Source organism: Manduca sexta, chromosome 1 (assembly GCF_014839805.1).
Source record: "Manduca sexta isolate Smith_Timp_Sample1 chromosome 1, JHU_Msex_v1.0, whole genome shotgun sequence".
Classification (NCBI taxonomy): Eukaryota; Metazoa; Arthropoda; class Insecta; order Lepidoptera; family Sphingidae; genus Manduca; species Manduca sexta.
Window position 1 is genome coordinate 4,473,962 of NC_051115.1, and position 23,970 is coordinate 4,497,931.

The following is a 23,970-nucleotide window of genomic DNA, read 5'->3' on the forward strand; positions in this document are numbered from 1 at the left end:
AAGTGTGCATGCGTTGCACACAATTATGCATACCTATTGGAGCCGGATATACACAGGCTGATCCCGCAGCGACTCGTGGGCCACTATGCTTTTAACACCTTGTGTATGGTCGCTATTCGGGCGGATATAAAATATATCCTACCACCAGCAAGGTCTCTGTGAAGTTTTGAATTTGTTCGTCTAATTTTGTAGCTGACTGTGCAAGTAGCGCTTAAGATTGCTATGAAGTACTATACGTATTTTCTACCTAAAAAGGTCTCATTCAGACAATGCCGCTAGCGACGTCTAGTAATGCCATTGTCGTGTATTTTATAGACACGAACGTCCATATAAACTATTCGTTCAAAATTTGAACTAAAATGGCGACCAAGACGTCACTGTTATAACCTATTTATTCACTTGAACAAGGAGTAATTTTACTTATTTGACTAATATTTTTATTCACATCCAGGTTTACACTTAGACTCGAGTTCTTATATCATGAGCGCCACTACGTACACAACCACAAGCTGTCAATATTGACCATACTAAAGTCAGTTTGAATATATATCAGTTGAATTTAGTTGAACACAGTGAATGTTCGGAAAGCCAAATCTAGTACGTAGTACATATATATTGATAAGTATTGCATAATGACCTCATGAAGTCGACTCTCCCCTATGACGTCATGGCATACTTTTTTAATATGCAAACACATGTCCTGGATAATCCCTTAATGCCACTTTAGCTAATTATAACAACCATTAAATAAATTGCGAATAAATAAAAAATTACAAATTAAATATTTTATTCCTACAATAGGATATTTGACTCTTTTTTCTTTATTTTTTATATTGTTTTGAATGATGAGACGAGCTTGCCGTTCGCCTGATGGTAAGCGATACGACCATAAACCGTAGAAACACCAACACCTTGAATTTCAAAGTATTGTTTGGTATTCCACCGCGCTCGCCGTCCTGCGACATGAGATGTTAATTATTATGTCCAGTAGTTACACTGGCTACAATGTCCTTCAAATCGGAACGCAACAGTGACTACACACTGCTTGACAGAAATAGACATTGTGGTGGTACCCAGGACTCACACAAATGAGATACCTATCACCAGCAGTTTTCGAATATTGATTTTTTGATCATTTTGTAGTTTAACGCGAATATGGCGTGTGTGAGTGTATTTCTGACAAAGTATGATGTTGTCGCTGCGACGAATTCTCTTAGAGTAGTTGTAGCATTAGGAATAGGGCGTGTAAAATTAAAATTACTTTTTATTAATATTTATTTTGTTCGAAACTTACCTGTTTTATTTTACATCTACGGCTCAAGTAACTTATTGTAGTGTTATTTCCAAGTAGATAAGTATGTTTTTTCATTTAATAAGGCAATGTCAAAATGACCCTGTATATGCCAGATAGATTTATCTATTATCATCGTATAATTGTTCCCAATTTCACGAACATAATGACAATTCTTTCCAATTTAACGCCGAATTAAATGCTTTCGTAGAAGGCTTATTCGTATTTGTATTTCAATATCTAACAAATGTACTTACTTATATTTCTTTCATTTGGTAAGTTAAAAAATTGTTTTTGTAATAAAAATGGTAGACCTTGTTTACATACATCGCTGGCTCAATTACAAGGTTTTATTGTTATACTAGCTTCCGCCCGCAGCTTCGCCCGCGTGGATTTCGGGTTTCAAAAATGGAGAAGGTGCTCAATTTGTCGGGATGTTTTTTTAATTTATGGTGGTATGCAGGTGGTCCGATTGTCCGATCAGGGTCTGATGATGGGATCCTGGTGAAATCGAAGGAACTTTTAACCATTAAGGTTGCACACGAAATGACGGAAGCTTAAAAATGGAGTAACTTCTCCCGTTTTCCCAACATTTTCCATCACTGCTATGCTCCTATTAATTGTAGCGTGATGAAAAGTATACTATAACCAGCTCAGGAGTATGAAAAATAATTGTACTAAGTTAAGTTAAAATCCGTCGAGTAGTTTTTGTTTCTATAACGGTTATACAGACAGACAGACAAAAATTTTACTAATTGCATTTTTGGCATCAGTATCGATCCCTAATCACCCCAGTTATTTTGGAAATATATTTCATGTACAGAATTGACCTCTCTACAGATTTATTATAAGTATAGATATGCAAAAGTAGCTCAAAAATTGTCCATAACAAAACATGCATTTTAAAGTAAAACAAAAGAAATAATATCGTGAAGCCAACCAAATAATAACTAATGATATATTGAATTTTGTGACTGTTCAATTTAGTCGGGTCCGCGATATCACTTTTGTTGAGTTTCAGAACGCGACATTACATTATTATAATCTGTGCTCCAACGCACACTGCTTTGATGTTAGGAACACACCTACATTGCTTAGACAACAGTGAACTTTATACAATAGCAATAAAGCTCAAATTGACTCTACGTATTAGTTAGAAAACGTTTGTATGGGAAATAGAAAAATGCTGTTTTGAGGATTTTCCCGGCAATTATTCGAATTTTTCTCACCTTTTAAACCTTCCTAGACCTCCACGAATAATTCAAGACCAAGATAAGATAAATCCGTTCAGCCGTTCTCGAGTTTTAGCGAGACTAACGAACAGCAATTCATTTTTATATATATAGATTTGATGTGTAAATCTATACTATTATATAAAGCTGATGGGTTTGTTTGTTTGAATGCGCTAATTTCAAGAACTTCTGGTTCGAATGGAAAAATTCTTTTAATTTTGGATAGCCCATTTATCAAGGAAGGTTATAGGATATATAACATCACGCTATGACCAAATGGAGCCGAGCATTTGTAAGCATGTCAAAAATTCTTCTGATTGGTTCGCTTCTGAGATCGATAAAGCGATTGGGGTCTGTTTTTTAGAAATGGTGGTGGTAGGTCTCTCATTTGTGAGAGACCGCCTGGGTAGGTACCACCGCAATGTCTATATCTATCGCCAAGCAGTGGGTAGTCACTGTTGTGTTCTGATTTGAAGGACATTGTAGCCAGTGTAACTACTGGACATAATAATTAACATGTCTCAGTATGGCGAGCGCAGTGGAATACCAAACAATACTTTGTAATTCAAGGTGTTGGTTTTTCTACTGTTTATGGATCGTATCGCTTACCATCAGGCGAACGACAAGCTCGTCTCGTCATTCAAAGCAATAAAAAAAATGGCGGTTACGAGTTGTCTTTTTGGGGCATTCTAAGGAGGCAGATGGTGTTGCATTATTTACAATTATCTATCAGACGAGAAACTAGCTCGTCTCGTCAATTAATATATTTTTTTTTCAGTTATCCATACAGAATCTAGAAATTTCTTCAAAGAAGACATGCTCCAACCGATAGAGAAGAAATATAACTTGACAAGATTTGGTAATATACCTTTGCCTAAAATGAAAATGGTGAAGAAACAAGAGGCAAAAAATGATGTGCCGGTAATGAGAAATTTTGATGATGACTTACTTTATGATATTGATGATGTTGATTTAAGAATTACTTTTAAATAAAATTATTGAGCTCCGGACACCGCCGAGCTGGCTTCTTTTTTTTACCTTTGCCTTATATTCCTTATGAATTTTATCCCTAATTTAAAATGTCCGTAGTTATATGTTTTACTGGTGGTAGATCTCTCATATGTGAAAGTCCACCTGGGTAGGTAACTACTGGACATAATAATTAACATCTCACGTCTCAGGATGACAAGCGCTGAATACCAAACAATACTTTGTAGTTCAAGGTGTTAGTGTTTCTACTGTTTATGGATCGTATGGAGCAGCAATGGAACAGTCTGTAATACAGGGCTGATATGACATCTTCGGAAGCTCTCAATTGGCCGGGGGTTTGGAGGCCAGATGCATAAGGCAGTATTGATGAACACGGCAGGCATTGTGAGGAGATTACTCACTTTGAATCGGTAACAATCGGTGGTCTGAGCCTTGAGCCTCGCCATCGGCGGGTAATTTTATTTTGTTTTAGATTTTCGACGCTCGACAATGAATAGTTTATATGTAATTTGGAATACAGAGACACCAATCATGAATAAACAACAAAGGCAATGTAAGCGTATGACACACAAGCATATTAACAAAATATATTTTCCTTATTTTTAAAGTAACGTTTTTATTTTATTTTTTTTAATTTGTTTCCCGCTATTGTGGCCTACGTAAGTGTCGCATTCCGGGATCAGCCTGTGTATATCCAGTTCCAACAGGCATAATTGTGTCGACTGAGGGATCATTTCTCGTCAGTCGACATTCTATAGGACTACACTTCACTTACCATCAGGTGCAATAAAAAACAAACTGAGGACTTTATAGGAAGAAATAAAACACATATTTTAATAAAATATTTTATATCAACATTTTATATATTTGCACTTATACTAGTAATCGAGATTATAATAATTATTAACCGCCGTTTTCAATAACCGAACCCAATCGCTTTTATCAATCTGTCGTGAAAATGAACCAATCAGATCAAAGTATTTTTGACTCTCACAAATGACTTTGTAGCGGTACAATTAGTAAAAACACCGCCATCTCGTCAACATCACTGGAACTACTAGATGAATATTGGCAATTAGGAAATAATGCTCAATAACCACACTAAATGGCGATAGACTATCGTCTATCGCTAAGTTCTATCGCAACTCAGTATCCTGAGTTGCGATAGAACTTACTCGACGCAGTATATATACCACCTCCGAATAGGAACCGTCGGAGGGACCGCGGTCGGTCACAAACATCTTGACTGATCTTCCCCTTCCATAGAGGAACGCAACTATCTGTTCCTCTACAGCGGTGTCTACATATCACCGCTACAACTATTTGTGATTCCTCTCCGAGGCAATTCTTGTGCACTTGGTCTACACATCGAATGCACGCCCATGCATGAGGAACATTATGTCGCGGCCCTAGGCACATAGTGAAATGTGTATACCTCGTGGCTGTCAAATTCACATTGATAATGACAAATAAGTTTTCCCCGAGCGGCGATAGCCTAGTTGGGTGTGGAACGGACTGCCAAGACGAATGACCGCAGGTTCAAATCCCAAGGGCACACACCTCTGACTTTTCTAAAAAATCATGTGTGTATTCTTTGTGAATTTATCGTTCGCTTTAACGGTGAAGGAAAACATCGTGAGGAAACCTGCACACCTGAGAAGTTATCTATAGGAATTTCGAAGGTGTGTGAAGTCTACCAATCCACAATACAGCGTGGTGGACTTAGGCCTAATCCCTCTCAGTAGTAAAGGAGGCCCAGCAGTGGGACAGTATATAATACAGGGCTGAAATTATTATTATTATTATTTCTCTGAGACTCGGCCAGCGTTACTGCTCGGTGTCATAAAATGCGTGCCACCTGCTCACAGGAGTTGTAGTGGTAAGTGAGAGCGTGAAAGAAAAAAAAACACATTGAGGCTTATAAGGGCTCGCGAGCATTCCCTGACCGTCTCCCCTCTTCCTAAGATGGTTTCTTATCCTTCCTCCACAACTCGGATATCTCCTCCCAACTTTCCAAGCTCCTGTCACTAAACCAAGGGATTCCAGTATCCGGCAGGTTGCTCACACGTACATGGACGAGAATCACTTCGAGAGATGTGGGTGAGGTCATATAACACGGGACATTGAGGTGAGTAACAAACTTCCGTAATATGTATGTAGTTATTCGTAGGTCTTACGTTTTCCGAATATCTACGGACCTTGAAGGTTACCTAACGTGTCAATACCACAATAAAATAAAAAAGCTGTTTCCCAATAGTTATGTTTCGCTACTCTATAATATAATGTTATATATGTCAGGTACCTATTTGAATAACAGGAGCTGCTCCACATATTTTGGAGACACTTTACACATTTATCTTGTCCAGGTGTCGACTGCGGGGTCCGTAACTCAAAAAAAACGATTGCTATTGGTTCATTCTCAAGATTAAGATCGGCGTCGTTTATTGAAGACTGTATAGAGTTTCTATATTTAGGAAGGTTGATAAGGCTGCCCTAAAGCAGGAGGTCGCTGGATGCAGGCTTACAATAGGTCAATCTGAAATTCTTTGGGGACATGTTCAGCAGTGCATGTTCTGGAGTGGCGACCACGAACCGGAAGACGCAGCGTAGGCTCCCCACGAGATGGACCGACGACCTGGTGAGGGTCCGATGAATGAGGGTAACCCAGAAGCGGTCCCTGTGGCGCTCAATGGAGGCCTATGTCCAGCAGTGGACGATTCCCGGCTGAAATGATGATGATAATGATGTTCAGCAGTGGACATCCTGATGATGATGATGAAAGCCTGATAGTGCTAATAAACTGGAAACTGTCTGTCCACGTGCTTCGACCAGGCGTGAAGTCCTCCGGTGAGGTCTTTGATCTTCCTAGAATGTTCTTCTCCGATAACATCTAGAACTTTCTTGGCAGCGATTTGAGAATCGTTCCCTCGACGACATATGAATGTTACTGAAACAATATTATTCAGTCATGACATTGAGTTTATAAATGAAACTATATTTCTGTTAAAATTGTGGCAAAAATCATGAATAATAAATAGTTTCACCAAAATTTCTTGTTTTACTTTTCTAACTTTTTTATTATTACTTTTTGTTTAGTGGGAATATGATGTGCGTGTGTATTTCTAACTGAAAGTATGATGTTACTGCAATGAATTCTCTAAGAGTAGTAGTAGTGGCATTAGGGAGTGTGAAATTTAAATTACTTTTTATTGATATTTATTTTGTTCGAAACTTACTTTTTTTATTTTACATCTACGGTCTAAGTAACTTATTGTAAAGTGTAATTTTCAAGTAGATAAGTATGTGGTTTCATTTAATAACGCAATGTCAAAATGACCTTGTATGTACATAACTAAGTAAACCTCTATATATAACAGTGTGCTTAACAACAGTGTATCCTAAAGGACATTGTAGCCAGCATTACTTGCCATTATGAGACTTCAATTGAATATTGAGGATGTGTGAAGTTTACCCGCACTACAGCGTGCTGGACTAAGGACTAATCTCTCTCAGTAGAGGAGGCCCAGCAGTGGTACAGTATATAATACAGGGCTGATATTATTATATTGTATAAGACTTAATATCTTATCTCAGGGTAACGGCGCGAAGTGCCACGCATTGCTTTTATGAGATTGATTTATTGTCTCTCTCCTTCCTAAATTTGAGCCATAGCGGCCAATCTCAACGGAGACCACGTAGGAGATATTATAGTGCACGAGTGTGCAATACACAAGCACTCAGTTCCTTCTCATAGTCCGGTGAGACATGACCGGAGAGATCAGACCAACGGCTTTACGTGCCGCGACACGACACACACCGCCTCCCTGACTCCGAGTTGCGACTGAGTGATTTTTAACACGGAAAAACTGTGCCACAATTATTTTGTCCCTATCGAGGATTCGAACCCATGACCTCAGCGCGGTGTACTCATACCACGTACCTACAATAACATCTACGCATGGAGGCATTAAATAAGTTTTATGAGATTTCTAAGTAACTTAAAGCGAGCGAATTGATTTAATTCGTTTTTTATTTTAACATTATAAGAGCTTACCTTGATCACACTCTTCGATCTCTCCCACCAATTTCTCCAGCACTCCATCAATTTTCTCTATAGGATAATTGACAGCGCCATCTATACGACACATCAGGAACTCCGGCTCGCTTCTGACATCGATCAATAGATGGCGCTGATCAGTTTTGTTCAACACACCCGCAAGGTCTGTGGGCAGCGTCCTGTTTTCAGGCGGCAGTATGTGGAGGTCGAGGTCCTAAAATAGATTTACCGCCATTTTGAATAAACTATCTCAAAAATGGAACATTCGTAGGAAAGTTTTTTTTAATACAAATGAGTTATCTTGATTGGTTCTTTTTCGAAATTAGATTGAAGATAGAGATTGAGATCGTTTATTGAAAGCTGCTGTTAGAGTTAGGTCATCTTACCTTTTTTATTCAATAAAAGATCGGAGCAATATGTTTTTTTACATATTCTATAGAATAGCGACGCCTTTTTCCTTTTCAGAGGTAGAAAGATATTTAACATTTAAACTATTTATTTTTCTAAAGAGTGGGATCAATTAGAATATCAACTGACTAGTGATTACCCCTCAGTCGACACAATTATGCCTGTTGGATATACACAGGCTGATCCCGGAACGCTACACGTGGGCCACTATGGCGGGTTTAAACACCTTGTGTACGTCGTAATTATGATGATGTAATCATCTCTCGTCAGTCGACATTCTATTGGTTCCCACTTACCATCAGGTGCAGTATGCTCATTATTGTGTGCACGTATAAATAAAATATCACAAAGCTACTCCACTACTTGTGGAATAAAAAAAACAATTTCGTTTTAAAATATATTTATTTCATACTTAATCAGTTGTGACTTTCGATCCATACATACAAAAAAATACATACAAAAAATAGGTTCCCCATCTATGTTCTACACTGAATACCCCACATGCATTTGATTCTCCCACACATTCTGTGTGATGCACTCACAAACATTTTTCATCTTCACATTCCTCGTAGTTATCACTTTAGAAAATGTCTTTCTTGACGCGGGAACGGAACCCTGGACCGCGCATTCTCTTACATACAGGTTGTATAGTTGATGTAAGTTTGTTACATTATCTATGGCTATGTACTCTTTGTTTTTGGAACATATTTTGCAATTTGGCGCCATTTTTGGTATTCTGTCTATGAAGGTGTTTACGTTGAGCGCTTTTAGCGCTTTTTTTGGTGTTTTCGGACGATCTGAGGATGATAGCCATGATCTGGAAAAAAAATAAATTATAATCAAATTATTAATAATACCATATTTTTGCAACACCATGTATTGTATAAGAATGCGAGCGGCTTGCTAATCACTTTTTTTTAATTTTATTTAACAATAGGGGACCGGACTCATTTTTGTTCTTTATTATTTACGTTATATCAATTATAACACAGAAAGAATTATTTAAATCCGGTCAAAAATCAACAAGTTATAAATCTTTCAATTTCAGTAGAAGGAGTAAGTAGCAAAAAACAGAAAAGAGGCGCAATACCCACGTGTGACGTCATCGTGCATTACGACGCGTGCGAAAGAAAGAGATGAAGCGATATTCCCACTTCGCGCCCACTTCGGCACATAGTAATATTTGAAATATGAATTTTGGCTCATTTTTTAACCAATTTTAATGCAGTTTTCGCAGGAGTGCATCTTTTTCGTATTATTAACCGTTACATATAGAATAATGTACAAAATCAAACACAGGACGGTCCCCAATTGTGATTGATACCCTCTTTTTGCAATACCATACATGAAGTATGCTAGCAGCTTGCGCAGATAAACTATGTCCTTTTTTTAATACGTGCAAAGTGACCCCACTGGTGAGGAGAAGTGTAGTGGGCTCCAATAGAATGTCGACTGACGAGTGATTACCCCTCAGTCGACACAATTATGCCTGTTGGAACCAGATATACACAGGCTGATCCCGGAATGCGACACACGTGAGCCACTATGGCGGGTTATAACACCTTGTCCTGAATTAATGACATTCATTCTAACTTCAGTTTATGAAAATTATATTTTTATATTTAGAATTTTTAAATTCGTTTTGCATCAGAACTGTTTAAATGATAGTACTTGAATTTATGTATTGTTTTAATTGCGGTATGTATGTTTTTTTTTTCACAAATAGTGCATGTTGTGACTGCATTGAGAAGGCGTTACCCTAATATCATATAATAATGTTTTACTTTTATTCAGTGTAAGCAACACTGTTATTTCTGGCTGTCCTAAATTAATTAATTTACATCTAGACTTTTTATCCCAGTAATTAGTTCCCATGGGAAATGATGGGATTTTGAAATATATAGCGCTGGCATCGGGGGGCGACTGGACAGATGTTGTGGTCACCGTGCCTTACGACCCCTATCAATATTATTTGCCTACATTGATAGGTGAAGTCAAGCCAAGATTTAAGTTCTTCATTATCAAACGAGGTAAATTTTCGCGGACCCCCAGTTTCAAATTGTGGACTCCATTATCTGTTCATGCTATTAAGTGCATAATAATAATATCAGCCCTGTATTATATACTGTCCCACTGTTGGGCCTCCTCTACTACTGAGAGGGATTAGGCCTTAGTCCACCACGCTAGCCTAGTGCGGATTGGTAGACTTCACACACCTTCGAAATTCCTATAGAGAACTTCTCAGATGTAGTTTTCCTCACGATGTTTCCCTTCACCGTTAAAGCAAGCAATAATTCACAAAGAATACACACATATTTTTTAGAAATGTCAGAGGTGTGTTGGGGATTTGAACCTGCGGACATTCGTTTCGGCAGTCCGTTCCACAACCAACTAGGCTATCGCCGTTTCCAATTACCCAATGTTTAAGCGACTTTTGAAAAGGCTACACGCGAACGAAGCCGCGAGCAAAACCTAGTACATCAAACTTACCTCACCATAGCCTCCTTGATCCCAAGAGTGTTTAGAAACATCACCCTGCAGACAGGCATTCTCTCCCCACCACACCTCAAATGGTAGCGTTTGGAGTCCCCCTTCCTCGACACGTCTCCTTTGTGTTTCAATCGTCTTCGTTTTGCCGGCACTGTGTCGACTAGCGATCGAACGTGCGCTTTCTTCTCCCGCCAGTCTAGATCGTTCCAGAAGTGTCTAGAAGTAAATTTATGTATAGCATTATATCTTCCCCTTTAAGGGGTAGCTTGAGACGTGTTCAGGGAAGCGCACCTATCTATCTTGTATTTAACAAAAATACATGGGTAAGTATTTATGATTGTCATTAAATTTTTTTTACTACATTAGCGTATTAATTACACGGATATTTACTAGTAGGTCTCTCATATGTGAGAGTCTGTCTAGGTAGGTACCACCGCAATGGCTATTTCTGCTGCCAAGCAGCAGTGTTTATTCACTGTTGATGGGCATTGTAGCCAGTGTAACTATTGGACATAATAATTAACATCTCATGACTCAGACGAGCGCAGTGGAATACCAAACAATACTTTGTAATTCAAGGTGTTGGTGTTTCTACTGTTTATAGATCGTATCGCTTACCATCAGGCGAACGACAAGCTCGTCTCGTCATTCGAAGCAATAAAAATAAGTTTAAGATAAATGGGTGCATTAATTGGATATCTGCCAACCCCTTTGAGTAAAGTCGTAATGTTTTTGAACCTCACCTAAACATATCCATTCTGTCAGTCTCTGTAATCATAGAACATTTTCTGCTGGTCCCTTTAGCACATAATTCCGATTTACAGCGCGGTCCGAGCCTCCGTTCGGATTTGGGCACATCCTGGACCCATTTTTTGGTCCCATCGGCTTTCACCCTGAACCCATAGTAGCTCTGGCCCGACATTCTTTTGTCTTTCTCTAGTTTGCGTCTCTCCGACTTCAGAGTGTCTTCTTTCTTCTGAAAAAATTATCAGTCTTACTTATAAAAATTTCGTAAAACTATGCTTAGTTAAAACACAAATTTACTCGATCAGCTGTATGTCAAGCCGCCATCTTGTCTCTTAATAAGGTTTGAACTAGTAACCGGTGATATTTTGACAGCTATTTAAGCAATTCTTAACCACCTCTTAACGCTCAAACAAGTTTATAAGTGTACAATATGTATTTTTTTTGTTGGGGGGCCTAAAACCCAAGGTAGTTCATGCTTGCATGTAGAAAAAGGAAGAAAAAGTAATGATAATGGACAAAATAAACGATTTAAAAATATTGTTAAGGGACTCCCAATGTGTAGGTCATTTATGCTAGCAGCAGAGGTTCAAAAACTTTTTTTAGACCACCTCCAACATTGTGCTGGTTCTGATGGACCTTTTTTCTAATGATTTCTTAAGTTTACGCGAATGTTAGACACTTAAATTAAACTATTTTACGTATTTTATCGCGGTTTTAATATTTATTTTACTTTTCTCCCGACGTTTCGAAAACTTTGCAGCCATCCCCCCGTGACCATGAAGGCTGCAAAGTCTTCGAAACGCCGGGAGAAAAGTAAATTATTAAAACCACGATAAAATTCGTAAAATAGTTTAATTTAAAGGACCTTTTATCGTTTCGCGCAGAAAGTGCATTACCACTACCGCCCAGCCTTCGCGGGTGACGACTTAACAATTATGTTGTGGTCACCGTGTCTTACGACCCCTATCAATATTATCTGCTTACATTGACAGGTGAAGTCAAGCCAAGATTTAAGTTCTTCATTATCAAACCAGGTAAATTTTCGCGGACCCCCACTTTCAAATTGTGGACTCCATTATCTGTTCAGGCTAACGTAGACCCCGTCATGCCTCCCGCAAATCCCTAGGGGTCCACCACATTGAGCATATTGGTTAGAAAATTTTTGACCTATCTTATTAATGCGTATGAATGTGACCTTTAAGAGTGATAAGTTTTCCCTTCATAATTAAATAAACATTATATACCCAAAAATAATCCCAACACCACGAATGTCTTAAGTGTTTTAAAAAAAATGTTTTTTGTAAAAAAAAAATTTAAAAAAAACTTACCTTAAAACATTCGTAGTTTCGGTTCTTCGTGCACTCAACACATTTATAAACTTCAAATATAAAAAAAAAATCATATCTATACTGTTATATAAAGCTTAACAATTTGTTTGTTTGAACGCGCTAATCTCAGGAACTACTGGTTCGAATTGAAAAATACTTTTAGTGTTGGATAGCACATTTATCGGGGAAGGTTATAGGCTATATAACATCACGCGATGACCAATGGAATCATTAATGAAAAATATTGAAAAAACAGGGAAAATTTATTTTCTTTGTGAGCTTCCGTTGCATATAACAACAATAGGTTATAATATAAATAATGGATTATAATTTTTCAAACATATTTTTAAATCTATCAATACAAAAGAGCTAGTTTTTATTTTATTGAATTAAAATAACTTGTGGGATCTACCCACATAACCACATATCGCTGTTAAGCATGCGAACTGGCTACAGTGGGTGCAATCTCACACCGCGTACATGGAGCGCAAAATGTCTGTCCAATCGAACAAACCAAGACGGTACGTGGCGTGCTCACCGGCATCGGACCTGAGGTGCAATCAGCCATCGGCGCGCTGAGGCGCACATATTTATAGTGTGCGAGCGGGCGCGCTATAGGTTCGTGCGAGAGAGATGGACTGCTGCCCGCGCGCACTCATTGGTTGTGTCAACCTTACTGGCGTTAAGCAATTGATATAAATATAGGGCACCTGTATCAATAAATCATTCATTATTAATCCGAGCTTCGAGTTTCATTCGTCTCCAACAATTACCATATTCATTCTGTGTCCCTACAAACTAAATTAACTGATAAACGCTGGAGTAAGCGTGTTCTGGAGTGGAGACCGCGTCTTGGCAAACGTAGCGTGGGACGCCCTCTGATGAGATGGCGGGACGACTTACACAAGAGGGCAGCGACTGGATGCATAAAGCAGCAGACCGGGCTCTGTGGCGTACCTTGGGAGATGCCTATCTCCAGCAGTGGACTGCAATGGCCTGATTATGTTGATGATGCTGATGATGAACTAGTTTTTTCGATTCAGTCACCCAAAGAGCTATTGTACTTCTTCTCTTTAATTTTTTTTATTAAAGGCATCTTAAAAAAAATGCTTTTTCGTTTTTTTTTATGTGTAACAAGCTACGTTAATTTTTTTTTTTTAAACACAGGATGTCCTAAAATAACATATAGTCATAATAAGAAACTTCCGCCTTTGCTTTAAGGCAGGCACTCGGGAGTATAGCATCCGAGCAAGCATTGTAGCGAGTCCAATTAAGAATTGTTGTGAGCAAAAGTGGGGGCGTGGTGGGGATATCGCGCTGTCCTTTTCTCGCTCACGCAGCGTTATGGCCGGTGACACTGTGACGTCACATTTCACTATTACCGTAATTTGACAGCTTTCTTTTCCACCAAATTTCAAAGCTTTATAACTTATTTATTTTTGCGTGGATTTTGTATTTTTTTGCTGATAGATTTTGGATGAAATATATTTTTGATATATCTCTTTTATTTCTTCTTTCCTGCCAGCCCGAGCTGGCTTCTTTGTTTACTTTGTACTCTCATCTATTTTATATCCAATATAAAATATCTGTAGTTATATAAGCGACTTTATCTAAATAATAATTAAATATTCTCATGTACCTTGACTTATAAGCTACTATGTTCGCCTACGTCATGAATAAAGCATTTTTTTAAAGCTAATACAGGTTATCCAATGTTTAAGCTATAAATCAAATCGACGGCTGCAAGGCTAATTGACTTGAGCAACATTTATTTTTTCGAAAATTTTTAAATAATTAAATTTTTTTTTTTTTAATCTAATACATATTATACAAAAAGTAAAGAAGCCTTTACGTTATAATTAAAATCGGCGATTTCAAAGTTAATTGAATTAAGCGAATTTCCTTTTCGAAAAAAATTAACTATTTTAAAAAATATATAAAAAGGTGCTGATTTTAAATATGTATTTAACTAAGTGTCGCAAAAAAATGTCGCTTTAGACAATCAGCATTTCAACCTTCGATGTAATATCTTACCTTCTCTTTGGCTTGGGTCTTGCACACCGTCTCATAATCTAACAATTGGCAAATACTAGGTGTGTCTGAGCAGGCCGCACACTCTGAGTTCCTTGGCCTTAATTTAACTGAACAAAAAAAACATAATTTAATTGAATAATTTATCTATTTATTACATAATACTGATAGCCTATGATTTAGGCAGAAGAACAACTAACTCCTTTTTTCGAGGAAAAGTGCTACCATTTTCCCCCAGACTTTCGAGTAGTCTAGGACGGCGAAATGCATGAATTGTTGGGGGGACGGGGGGGGGGGGGTGCCCGACGCGCCACGTCCCAACGCTCTAGGGCAGTACCATGGACTTATAAAAAAGTCGCTGAACAAGAGAGTGGTGTCAATCATACAAAAGTAGCCGTAAAAGAGAGTTGTCAGTGAGAAGTCAAAATTAAAGTCAGGGGTGTGTTTGGGTTTTGAACCTGTGGATATTCGTCTCTGCAGACCGTTCCTCAACCAACTAAGCTATCGCCGCTTCATAATTTGATGTTACCAAATATAAATTTCGCATCAAGCTGTCTAAGTAGTATAAAAGATTGATTTAATTAAAGTTTTTTTTCCTTTATAGCCATCGATATATATGTACTACGTATTAGATTTGGCGTTCCGAACATTCACTGTGTTCAACTGAAGTGTACTGCAATCCATTCAAACTGACTTCAGTATGGTCAATATTGACAGCTTGTGGTTGTGTACGGAGTGGCGCTCATGATATAAGAACTCGAGTCTAACTGTAAACCTGGATGTGAATAAAAAATACTCAAATAAGTAAAATTATTTGTTATTCAAGTGAATAAATAGGTTAATAACAGTGACGTTTTGGTTGCCATTTTGGATCAGCTTTTGAACAAATAGTTTATTGACGTTCATGTCTATAGAATATACGCCAATGTTTAGAGCATTGAAATAAAGGTTGATGTTTAAATATTTTTCACTATTTATCTTACCAGTTCTGAACGTAGTGTCATCTCCATCGAACAGCAGCATCCGTTCGACCAGTAGCCCACTGTGGGAGTGTCCCACGATGTACTTTATCGCTTCTAACGCTTGGAGGGCGCCTGGGGATATAGTGTAACTATCAGCTTTATAACAAACTGTTCGACTGTCTCGGTGGCGTAGTTGTGCTGCGTGCGCGGTACAACAGCGCTCTGAGGTCCTGGGTTCGAATCCCGGGTCGGGCAAAGTGATATTTGGGTTTTTCTGCTCAGTATCAGCCCGGAGTTTGGATATCGAGCCTATTACCATATCGGGCACTAATTCCAGACTCCGGACTGATACTGAGCAGAAAAACCCAAACATCACTGCCCGACCCGGGATTCGAACCCAGGACCTCAGAGCGCTGCCGTACCGCGCATGCAGTACAACTACGCCACCGAGACAGTCGTGAAGGATGAACAATTGTGTGTTTTAATAAGGCCCTCAAATGTATATATATAAAAATGAATTCCTATTTCCCTTGGTCACGCCATCACGCGTGAACGGCTGGACCGATTTCACTATTTTTATTTTTGTTGTGATTGTTATTGTCAGGAGATGGTTCTTATGAAAGAAAAAATCCAAAAAATTGCGCGGAAACATTAGAAAATTTAAGAAAACTTAACGACAATATTAATTTTACATAATTGTCAGTGGTTTGAAATAACTGTCAGCGATCGACAGAATGCGCGCGTGCGTACACTAATTAAGACGGGACGTCTGTCGAGTCAGCTAGTTAAATAAAAAAAAAATCCTATTTTAAAACACCCTGTATAACTCACCAATGACCCCCGGTATGGGGCCGGCCACGCCGTTCGTTGAACAACTGCCAACCGCTTCGGGAGGGGGCGGAGTGGGGAACACGCAGCGGTAACACGGACCCGTGTAGTTGCCATTCTGAAAAATTACTTATGTATAGCTTATATAGCTATAACCTTAATAGAAATAAAGAAAATAATTTTTCATAATAATATAATAATATCAGCCCTGTATTATATACTGTCCCACTGCTGCACGGGCCTCCTCTACTACTGAGAGGGATTAGGCCTTAGTCCACCACGCTGTAGTGCGGATTGGTAGACTTCACACACCTTCGAAATTCCTATAGAGAACTTCTCAGATGTGCAGGTTTCCTCACGATGTTTTCCTTCACCGTTAAAGCGAACGATAAATTCACAAAGAATACACACATGATTTTAGAAAAGTCAGAGGTGTGTTTAGGATTTGAAACTGCGGACATTCGTCTCGGCAGTCCGTTCCACAACCAACTAGGCTATCGCAGCTTAATAATAATATACAGGGTAGATTTATGAGATATATTTCTTGGGAGGGAACACACAAGGGTAAAAATGGATGTATTAGCGCCTCTGTCTGCCCCATGGGGGATATGATGCATGAGAGAGTCTGAAAAAAAATTATTGCTTGGAATGACGAGACTAGCTTGCCGTTCGCCTGATAAGCGATACGATCCACAAACAGTAGATCCAACACCTTGAATAGAAAGTTTGGTATTCCACTGCGCTCGTCTGAGACATGAGATGTTAATATGTCCAGTAGTTACACTGACTACAATGTCCTACAAACCTGTACACAGTGTGTCATTCCGATCCGTAAGAGTGAAAAAAAAACAGTTACATTTAAATTCCTTACCATTTCCTTGGGATTGTTGTTCGCCCTATATCCATATATTGTTAGCTGACCTTCCATTTGCAAAGCGCTTCCAGATATTAAGGGTATCTGGAACAAAAGAGCGAGTTGAGTTGAGACCACGACTCAGCTAACGAAGAGTAGGAAGACCTTTTGTAATAAGACCAGCGTCATATAAATGAATAAATGTGTACTGTAGGCAACTAGGCTAAAATTTGGATCTACACGATACAGGCTTGCCTAGTGTGAAGACCATAGGATATAATAATAATAATATCAGCCCTGTATTATATACTGTCCCACTGCTGCACGGGCCTCCTCTACTACTGAGGTTAGGCCTTAGTCCACCACGCTGTAGTGCTGATTGGTAGACTTCACACACCTTCGAAATTCCTATAGAGAACTTCTCAGATGTGCAGGTTTCCTCACGATGTTTTCCTTTACCGTTATACATAGCTATAGGATATAAGCTCATATGTAAAGACTTGTCAGTCTTAATAAATGTATTTATTATTATTATTACCTCAAGCTGGGTGGAAAGACAAAACAAACAAAAACAATGATGGCCGTCCAAGTATTACGTAACACAATATCTCAATTTTGACCTACCCACCCCCGTATGTAACGCGCCGTAACGTTTTCCTGTACTCCCCCCCCCCCCTCAAAAAGTTATGTAACTCTAAAGTGACAAATTTTTCCCAATATTCACAATTATATTTTTTGTATTTTGCGTAACACAAATTACTGGAAAGACGCTAAAATACCTTTGTTATTGTTTTAAAATTCAATATCGCATGTGCTCGTCTTACCAACAGTATGTCTAATTATTATGACCTCTTTTTTGGTTCGCCTGCCTCAGCTAAGTTAAACATATTCAAATATATATAATTTAACCTAGATACTCAACTTGTAACGCGTACCCCATAAGGGATTATCAATTTCTCATGTTCATTCATGTTATTTCTAATCTGTGCATGTCGCGTTCACTTCCAGAAGGTTGCAAATATTTTGAAAGTTGTATTAAAACTTTATTTTATGAATGTTAAGTGTTTGTAACCAGTTTTGTGGACCTAATAAAGATAAAAAAAAATATATAAAATCTAATGTTACATAACGCTTTGTACGAACCCCTCCCGCGCCTGTTACGCATCGTAACGTGTTACAAGACGCCCGCCTCGCCTGCAAATTGCGTTACGTAATACTTGAACGGCCCGTAACAAAAAGTGGATGGACGATCTGCGCAAAGTCACTGGCAAGAACTGGATGCGAAAGGCCGAAGACAGGGTAAAATGATACATATTGGAGGAGGCCTATGTCCAGTGGACAAAGATAAAGATATTCAGTCTTACTTATAAACTTGTTTTAGCGTTAAGAGATGGTTAAGAATTGCTTAAATAGCTGTCAAAACATCACCGGTTCCTAGTTTAAACCTTATTAAGAGGCAAGATGGTTTTGACTTGCAGCTGATCGAGTAGTGTGTTTTAACTAAGTATAGCTTTGCGAATTTTTTTTAAGTAAGACTGATGATGCCGAACATAACGGCAAACTGCTCGCTAGATAAGCGCTGGAGTCATCGATATATATGTAATACGTACTAGATTTGGTCAGTGAATAAAGGCTTTTATTATTATTAGTTCTAAGGGTGTTTGAAAATTGAAGGTTTATTTTACTGTCAATAGTTATTATTTTTATTCAATAACCGCCCTTCTTACCTTCAGCATAACGCTCAAGTCGTTCAGCAGATACCTCGTCGGCACATTATCGCTGCAGTCCAATATGATATCGTAGTTCGCGGCGATTTGCATAGCGTTAGTGGAGTCCAATTGGATTGAGTATGGAGTCACTTTGATTCGAGAGTTTATGCTGGAAAGAAAGAGTTCGCGTAATAACTATAGTAGACATGTAAACTGCATACTATGCCCATGGTTGGTCTAAAAAAAAAAAAGAATTTCTTGAAAAAAAAGAATTTCTTAAAAAAAAAAAGAATTTCTTAAAAAAAATAATTTCTTAAAAAAAATAATTTCTTAAAAAAAATATTTATTAAAAAAAAGAATTTCTTAAAAAAAAAGAATTTTTAAAAAAAAATAATTAATTAAAAAAAAGAATTTCTTAAAAAAAAAGAATTTCTTGAAAAAAAAGAATTTCTTAAAAAAAAGATTTAAAAAAAAGAATTTCTTAAAAAAAAGAATTTCTTAAAAAAAAATTCTTAAAAATAAGAATTTCTTAAAAAAAAGAATTTCTTAAAAAAAAGAATTTCTTAAAAAAAAGAATTCTTAAAAAAAAGAATTTCTAAGGAAAATAATTTTTCAAAAAAGATTTTCTCAGATAAAGAATTTCTCAATAAAAATATTTCTCAAAAATAACAATCTCAAAAAAAAATTGTAAGAACACAAAAATAAGCCGATATGAAATTTTGAATTTGTTTAATCACCTTTTTTGTCTGACTGTACGTATTGAAATAGTTATGAAGTATTGTTACGAAATTTAATAGTTAGATTCCAGCATCATCACAAAGGTTGTTACCTCCTGAGGGTCTGGGCCGCAGACTCCGCCTTGCTGACGTGCTCGTCCTTCTCATAGTGGAGGATCTGGCGGTGAATGTTCGTCACGTCCACTGTATCGTAGTCTACTATGCCGATCTCTCCTGGAGAAGAATTTTTTTATATAAGGTCATTTTGAGATTGCGTTAGTAAATAACACCATATATATATCAACATGCAAATACGTTACAATAAGTTATAATAATATCAGCCCTGTATTATATACTGTCCCACTGCTGCACGGACCTCCTCTACTACTGAGAGGGATTAGGCCTTAGTCCACCACGCTGGCCTAGTGCGGATTGGTAGACTTCACACACCTTCGAAATTCCTATAGAGAACTTCTCAGATGTGCAGGTTTCCTCACGATGTTTCCCTTCACCGTTAAAGCGAACGATAAATTCACAAAGAATACACACATGATTTTAGAAAAGTCAGAGGTGTGTGCCCTTGGGATTTGTACCTGCGGACATTCGTCTCGGCAGTCCGTTCCACACCCAACTAGGCTATCGCCGCTACAATAAGTTACTAATTACTAAATTATTTTCGTAATACAAAAGTATGTAGAAAAGATAAAATGTGCGCACGCGCTCCCAAACAGCTGTTTTATTAAATAGGTACACAGAACACATAATAAATATGCCGGCCTGTTGGTACCGGATATACAAGGGGCTGATCCCGGAACGCAATACGTGGACCACTATGGCGGGTTTTAACACAATGTGTACGGTCGCTATCCGGGCGGATATAAAATACATCCTACCACCTAAACTAAGTTGATTTTAGTAAAGAATATCGATTGTTGATACTAACACGAAAATTTAAAGTCAAATTGTAATTTTGAATTTGTTACAAATTTTTTTGCTGACTCTGCAAGACAAATTCATTTGATATAGTCTTGAATATCTTACCTACTCCAGATCCTGCGAGGTACACCGACGCAGGACACCCAAGACCGCCAGCACCAACGATCAAAACCCTGGCTTTACACAGCTTCTCCTGGCCAGCGACCCCTATATCAGGCAGGAGGATTTGTCGACTGTACCTGTGAAATAAGTGACTTTTAATAATAGGGGACCGGCCTATGCATCATTTTGTACATTATTCTATATGGAATGGTTAATAATACAAATAAGAAGCACTCCTGCGAAAACTGCATAAAAATTGGTTAAAAAATGAGCGAGTAATTCATATTTAAAATATTGTAATGTGCAGAAGTGGGCGCGATGTGGGGATATCGCTTCATCTCTTTTTTTCGCACGCGTCGGAATTCCCGATGACGCCACATGTGGGTATTTCGTCTCTTTTCTGTTTCTTGTTAATTACCCCTTCCACCTAAATTCAAAGACTTATAACTTGTTGATTTTTTACCGGATTTTTATAATTCCTTCTGTGTTATAATTTATATTATGTAAATATTTGATAATAGTAAAGAACAAAAATGAGTCCGGTACCCTATTGTGAATATGAGAAAAAAATTATCACTTTAGAGTTACGTAACTTTTTGAGGTTTTATACTTTCAGTCAGAAATACACTCACGCACACGTCATATTGGAATTAAAGTACAAAATTGTCAGCCACCAACTCAAAAATTGGTAAACAGTATAATATAGATAATATTAAATTATTTTTTTTGTTTTTAGTGGTTTATGAAGGTGGTTTAATTTTTTGTTAAAAAGTTTTTGTAACTAAAGGCTTTTTGATTTGAACAGACACAATACAAATTGCAAAAAGGTGCATCAGTTGCACCTCTCCCTACCTCTTATGGGATCAAAGGTGTATGTGTGCGTGTAAAAATAGGTTCAAACAATGGAGAAAAATTTTTCCCTTCCACATATAATAATATGTAATATTACACAGATTGAAAAATTTTGTGAAACAATTTGTTTTCAAATAAATATTATAATTACTTAGTGAACTGTTACCCTTTGCTACCAGTCACAGATAAGAGATCTTTAAATAAAGCTTTGTACAATTATTTTTATTAATAACTGTTGGCAGGTCTCTCCTTTGTGAGAGTCCGTCTGGGTATGTACCACCGCACTGTCTATCTGTGCTGCCAAGCAGCGGTGTGTAGTCACAGTGTAACTACCTGAAATAATAAGACTTAATATCTCTTGTCCCAGGATGGCGAGTGCAGTGGAATACCAAACAATACTTAGCAATTTAAGGTGTTGGTGTTTCTACTGTTTATAGAAAGACATATTGCTTACTGTCAGGCAAACGGCAAGATCATTGCATCATTCAAAGTAATAAAATAATTATAGGAAAAAATAAGAATTTAAAATTATAGAAAAGACATACCTAAGACTGGGCAGTCTGGTCGAAAGACTGTAGTCTGTGCCCTACGGATAATTAAAAAAAAAAAATATATTAATAAATCATCATACCAACCTTTCTATAGCCCATTTGGGCAAATTTCCACTATATTGTACGCCACTATTATTATAATTTTGTCGTTCAGGTTCCACCGGTGTGGTGAGCTGTCTCTGTAAACACAGAATGGAAAACACTTGTTAAAATAAAGGCAGACATTTTCAGAATGGTTAGGCAAGAAATATCATATTTTTTGATACTTTGAGTAAATTTTATGCAGCTAGGTCTAAAGCTAGACAAATTTTAGGAAAGACCGCCTTCTAATACTATTTTTTTTAATTAAAAAATGTCTTAATACTATAAAACATTAATTATATCAATGTAAACAGCTTACCATTACCCAACCATTTTTTATTTGATATAATTCGGTCTCTTTTTCGTGTAGCATTTTGCGTAGATCGGCGATTTCTTGTTCTAATACACTCACGCGATCCATTTTTGTGTTTATTCTTATTTTTATACAATGAAAAACTAAAAAGAATATTTAAAAATACTTTGTTGACGTTAAAGTTTGACGTTTAAATTTTTCACAGAAAATGACATCCGGCTAGAACAGTAAAACATTCAGCCAGTGTAGTTCGTTCCGATAATTTACTTTCTGACTTGAATAACAACTTTAGATAGGTATTATAAATGTTTAATAAAACAAAGAATTAATAAACAAACGTAGTATTTTGATAAGATGGTAAGAGCGCGGTTGGACTTTTGAGAACGAAACAGAAAGCCAAAATGAATCTACAAGTTGATATCTAGAAATTCAAAACCCAAAGGTGCCCACTTTAGAGTAGAGTAAACCCGGCGACCGTCCAGGCTGCCAGGTCCCAGGGACTCGTATGTATTATAATAAACTTATTACCGCGGCAAAAGAGAAGTTTCGGTCTCAGTAGTGGGTTAGTGTAGGTATAATATAGCACTGGTAGTTATCAGATCATTTACGCCAGTCTAAATAAATATACGTTCTTTAGTTAATGAAATAGCGATAAAATATTTTTTGTATCCTGTCAACACTTCTTTGCGGCTGTGCTGTAAAGTATGACGTGTTTTTTGTACCTACCGGTCTGTAGGTACCGCAAGTTATGATTTTAATAAATATCTCGATTTCGAAGAAACTCAAAAGCCCCTTGACATTAAAACTAAGCAAATCTTGAGGAATTCCCAATTCTGGCCTTTCCCATACGGTCAAACCTTATAAAGTAAGATAATTACAAATCTGGGAATTCCCGTGTAATTAGTACTTAGCAGCTTAGTAAGTAGATACCCATTATTAATTACAAAAAAATCTCCGATAAAGTGTTGCTTATCTAAGAATTTCATGTATAAAACTCGATCTTGTGAGTCAAACAATAAATGTGAAGTACTTATACTAGTAATTTCCCTTTATTGGGGAAAAACTGGAATTGACTTTTATTCCATGGTTTTTTTTTTTAATACCGGACCCCGGCGTCAACACCAAGGAAAACTTGCGAACGGTATACGAGTTTCCCCGACTTGGCGATTGCAGGGCTCTGGAGGATAGTTGGGAAGTAAATGTTGGAGAAGTAGGGACCATCTTAGGATGGGTGCAGGGTCAGGGAATGTTCTCGAGCCTTTATAGGCCTTGATGTGAATTCGGCAACCATGAGGTATACACACTGAACAGTGTGCCTAGGGCCGCGACAACTATCCTCCGTTGCGGGCGTGGTTTCGGTGGAGACTGAGGGCACAAGAATTGCCTCGGGGTGAGTCTACTCCATAGTTGTAAGTAAGAGAGTAACAGCAAGTGACAACAGTGATAGGAAACACACTCAAGTCTCATTGCAATGTCTATTTCCGCGAAGCAGC

The 23,970-nt window shown here is 37.7% G+C and overlaps 1 protein-coding gene across 4 annotated transcripts; it reads right to left on the reverse strand.

The window, feature by feature from the left end:
* Positions 1 to 5,300: 5,300 nt before the first annotated feature.
* Positions 5,301 to 22,693, reverse strand: LOC115449928 (adenylyltransferase and sulfurtransferase MOCS3). 4 transcript variants are annotated; one of them, XM_037447521.1, is made up of 12 exons: positions 22,484 to 22,693; positions 22,168 to 22,262; positions 20,684 to 20,817; positions 19,756 to 19,876; positions 18,945 to 19,095; positions 17,236 to 17,322; positions 16,368 to 16,482; positions 15,558 to 15,668; positions 14,578 to 14,684; positions 11,212 to 11,441; positions 10,469 to 10,684; positions 8,362 to 8,795 (listed from the first exon to the last, which is right to left on the reverse strand). In XM_037447521.1, exons 1-12 carry the CDS (start codon positions 22,583 to 22,585, stop codon positions 8,462 to 8,464), a joined length of 1,803 nt encoding a protein of 600 aa, XP_037303418.1. In that variant the 5' UTR covers positions 22,586 to 22,693; the 3' UTR covers positions 8,362 to 8,461. The 4 variants fall into 4 exon arrangements, with proteins under 4 accessions (XP_030033681.2, XP_037303418.1, XP_030033680.2 ...); XM_030177820.2 differs by having other exon boundaries at positions 10,474 to 10,684; positions 11,212 to 11,444; XM_030177819.2 differs by having other exon boundaries at positions 11,212 to 11,444.
* Between the last annotated feature and the right edge of the window lie 1,277 nt (positions 22,694 to 23,970).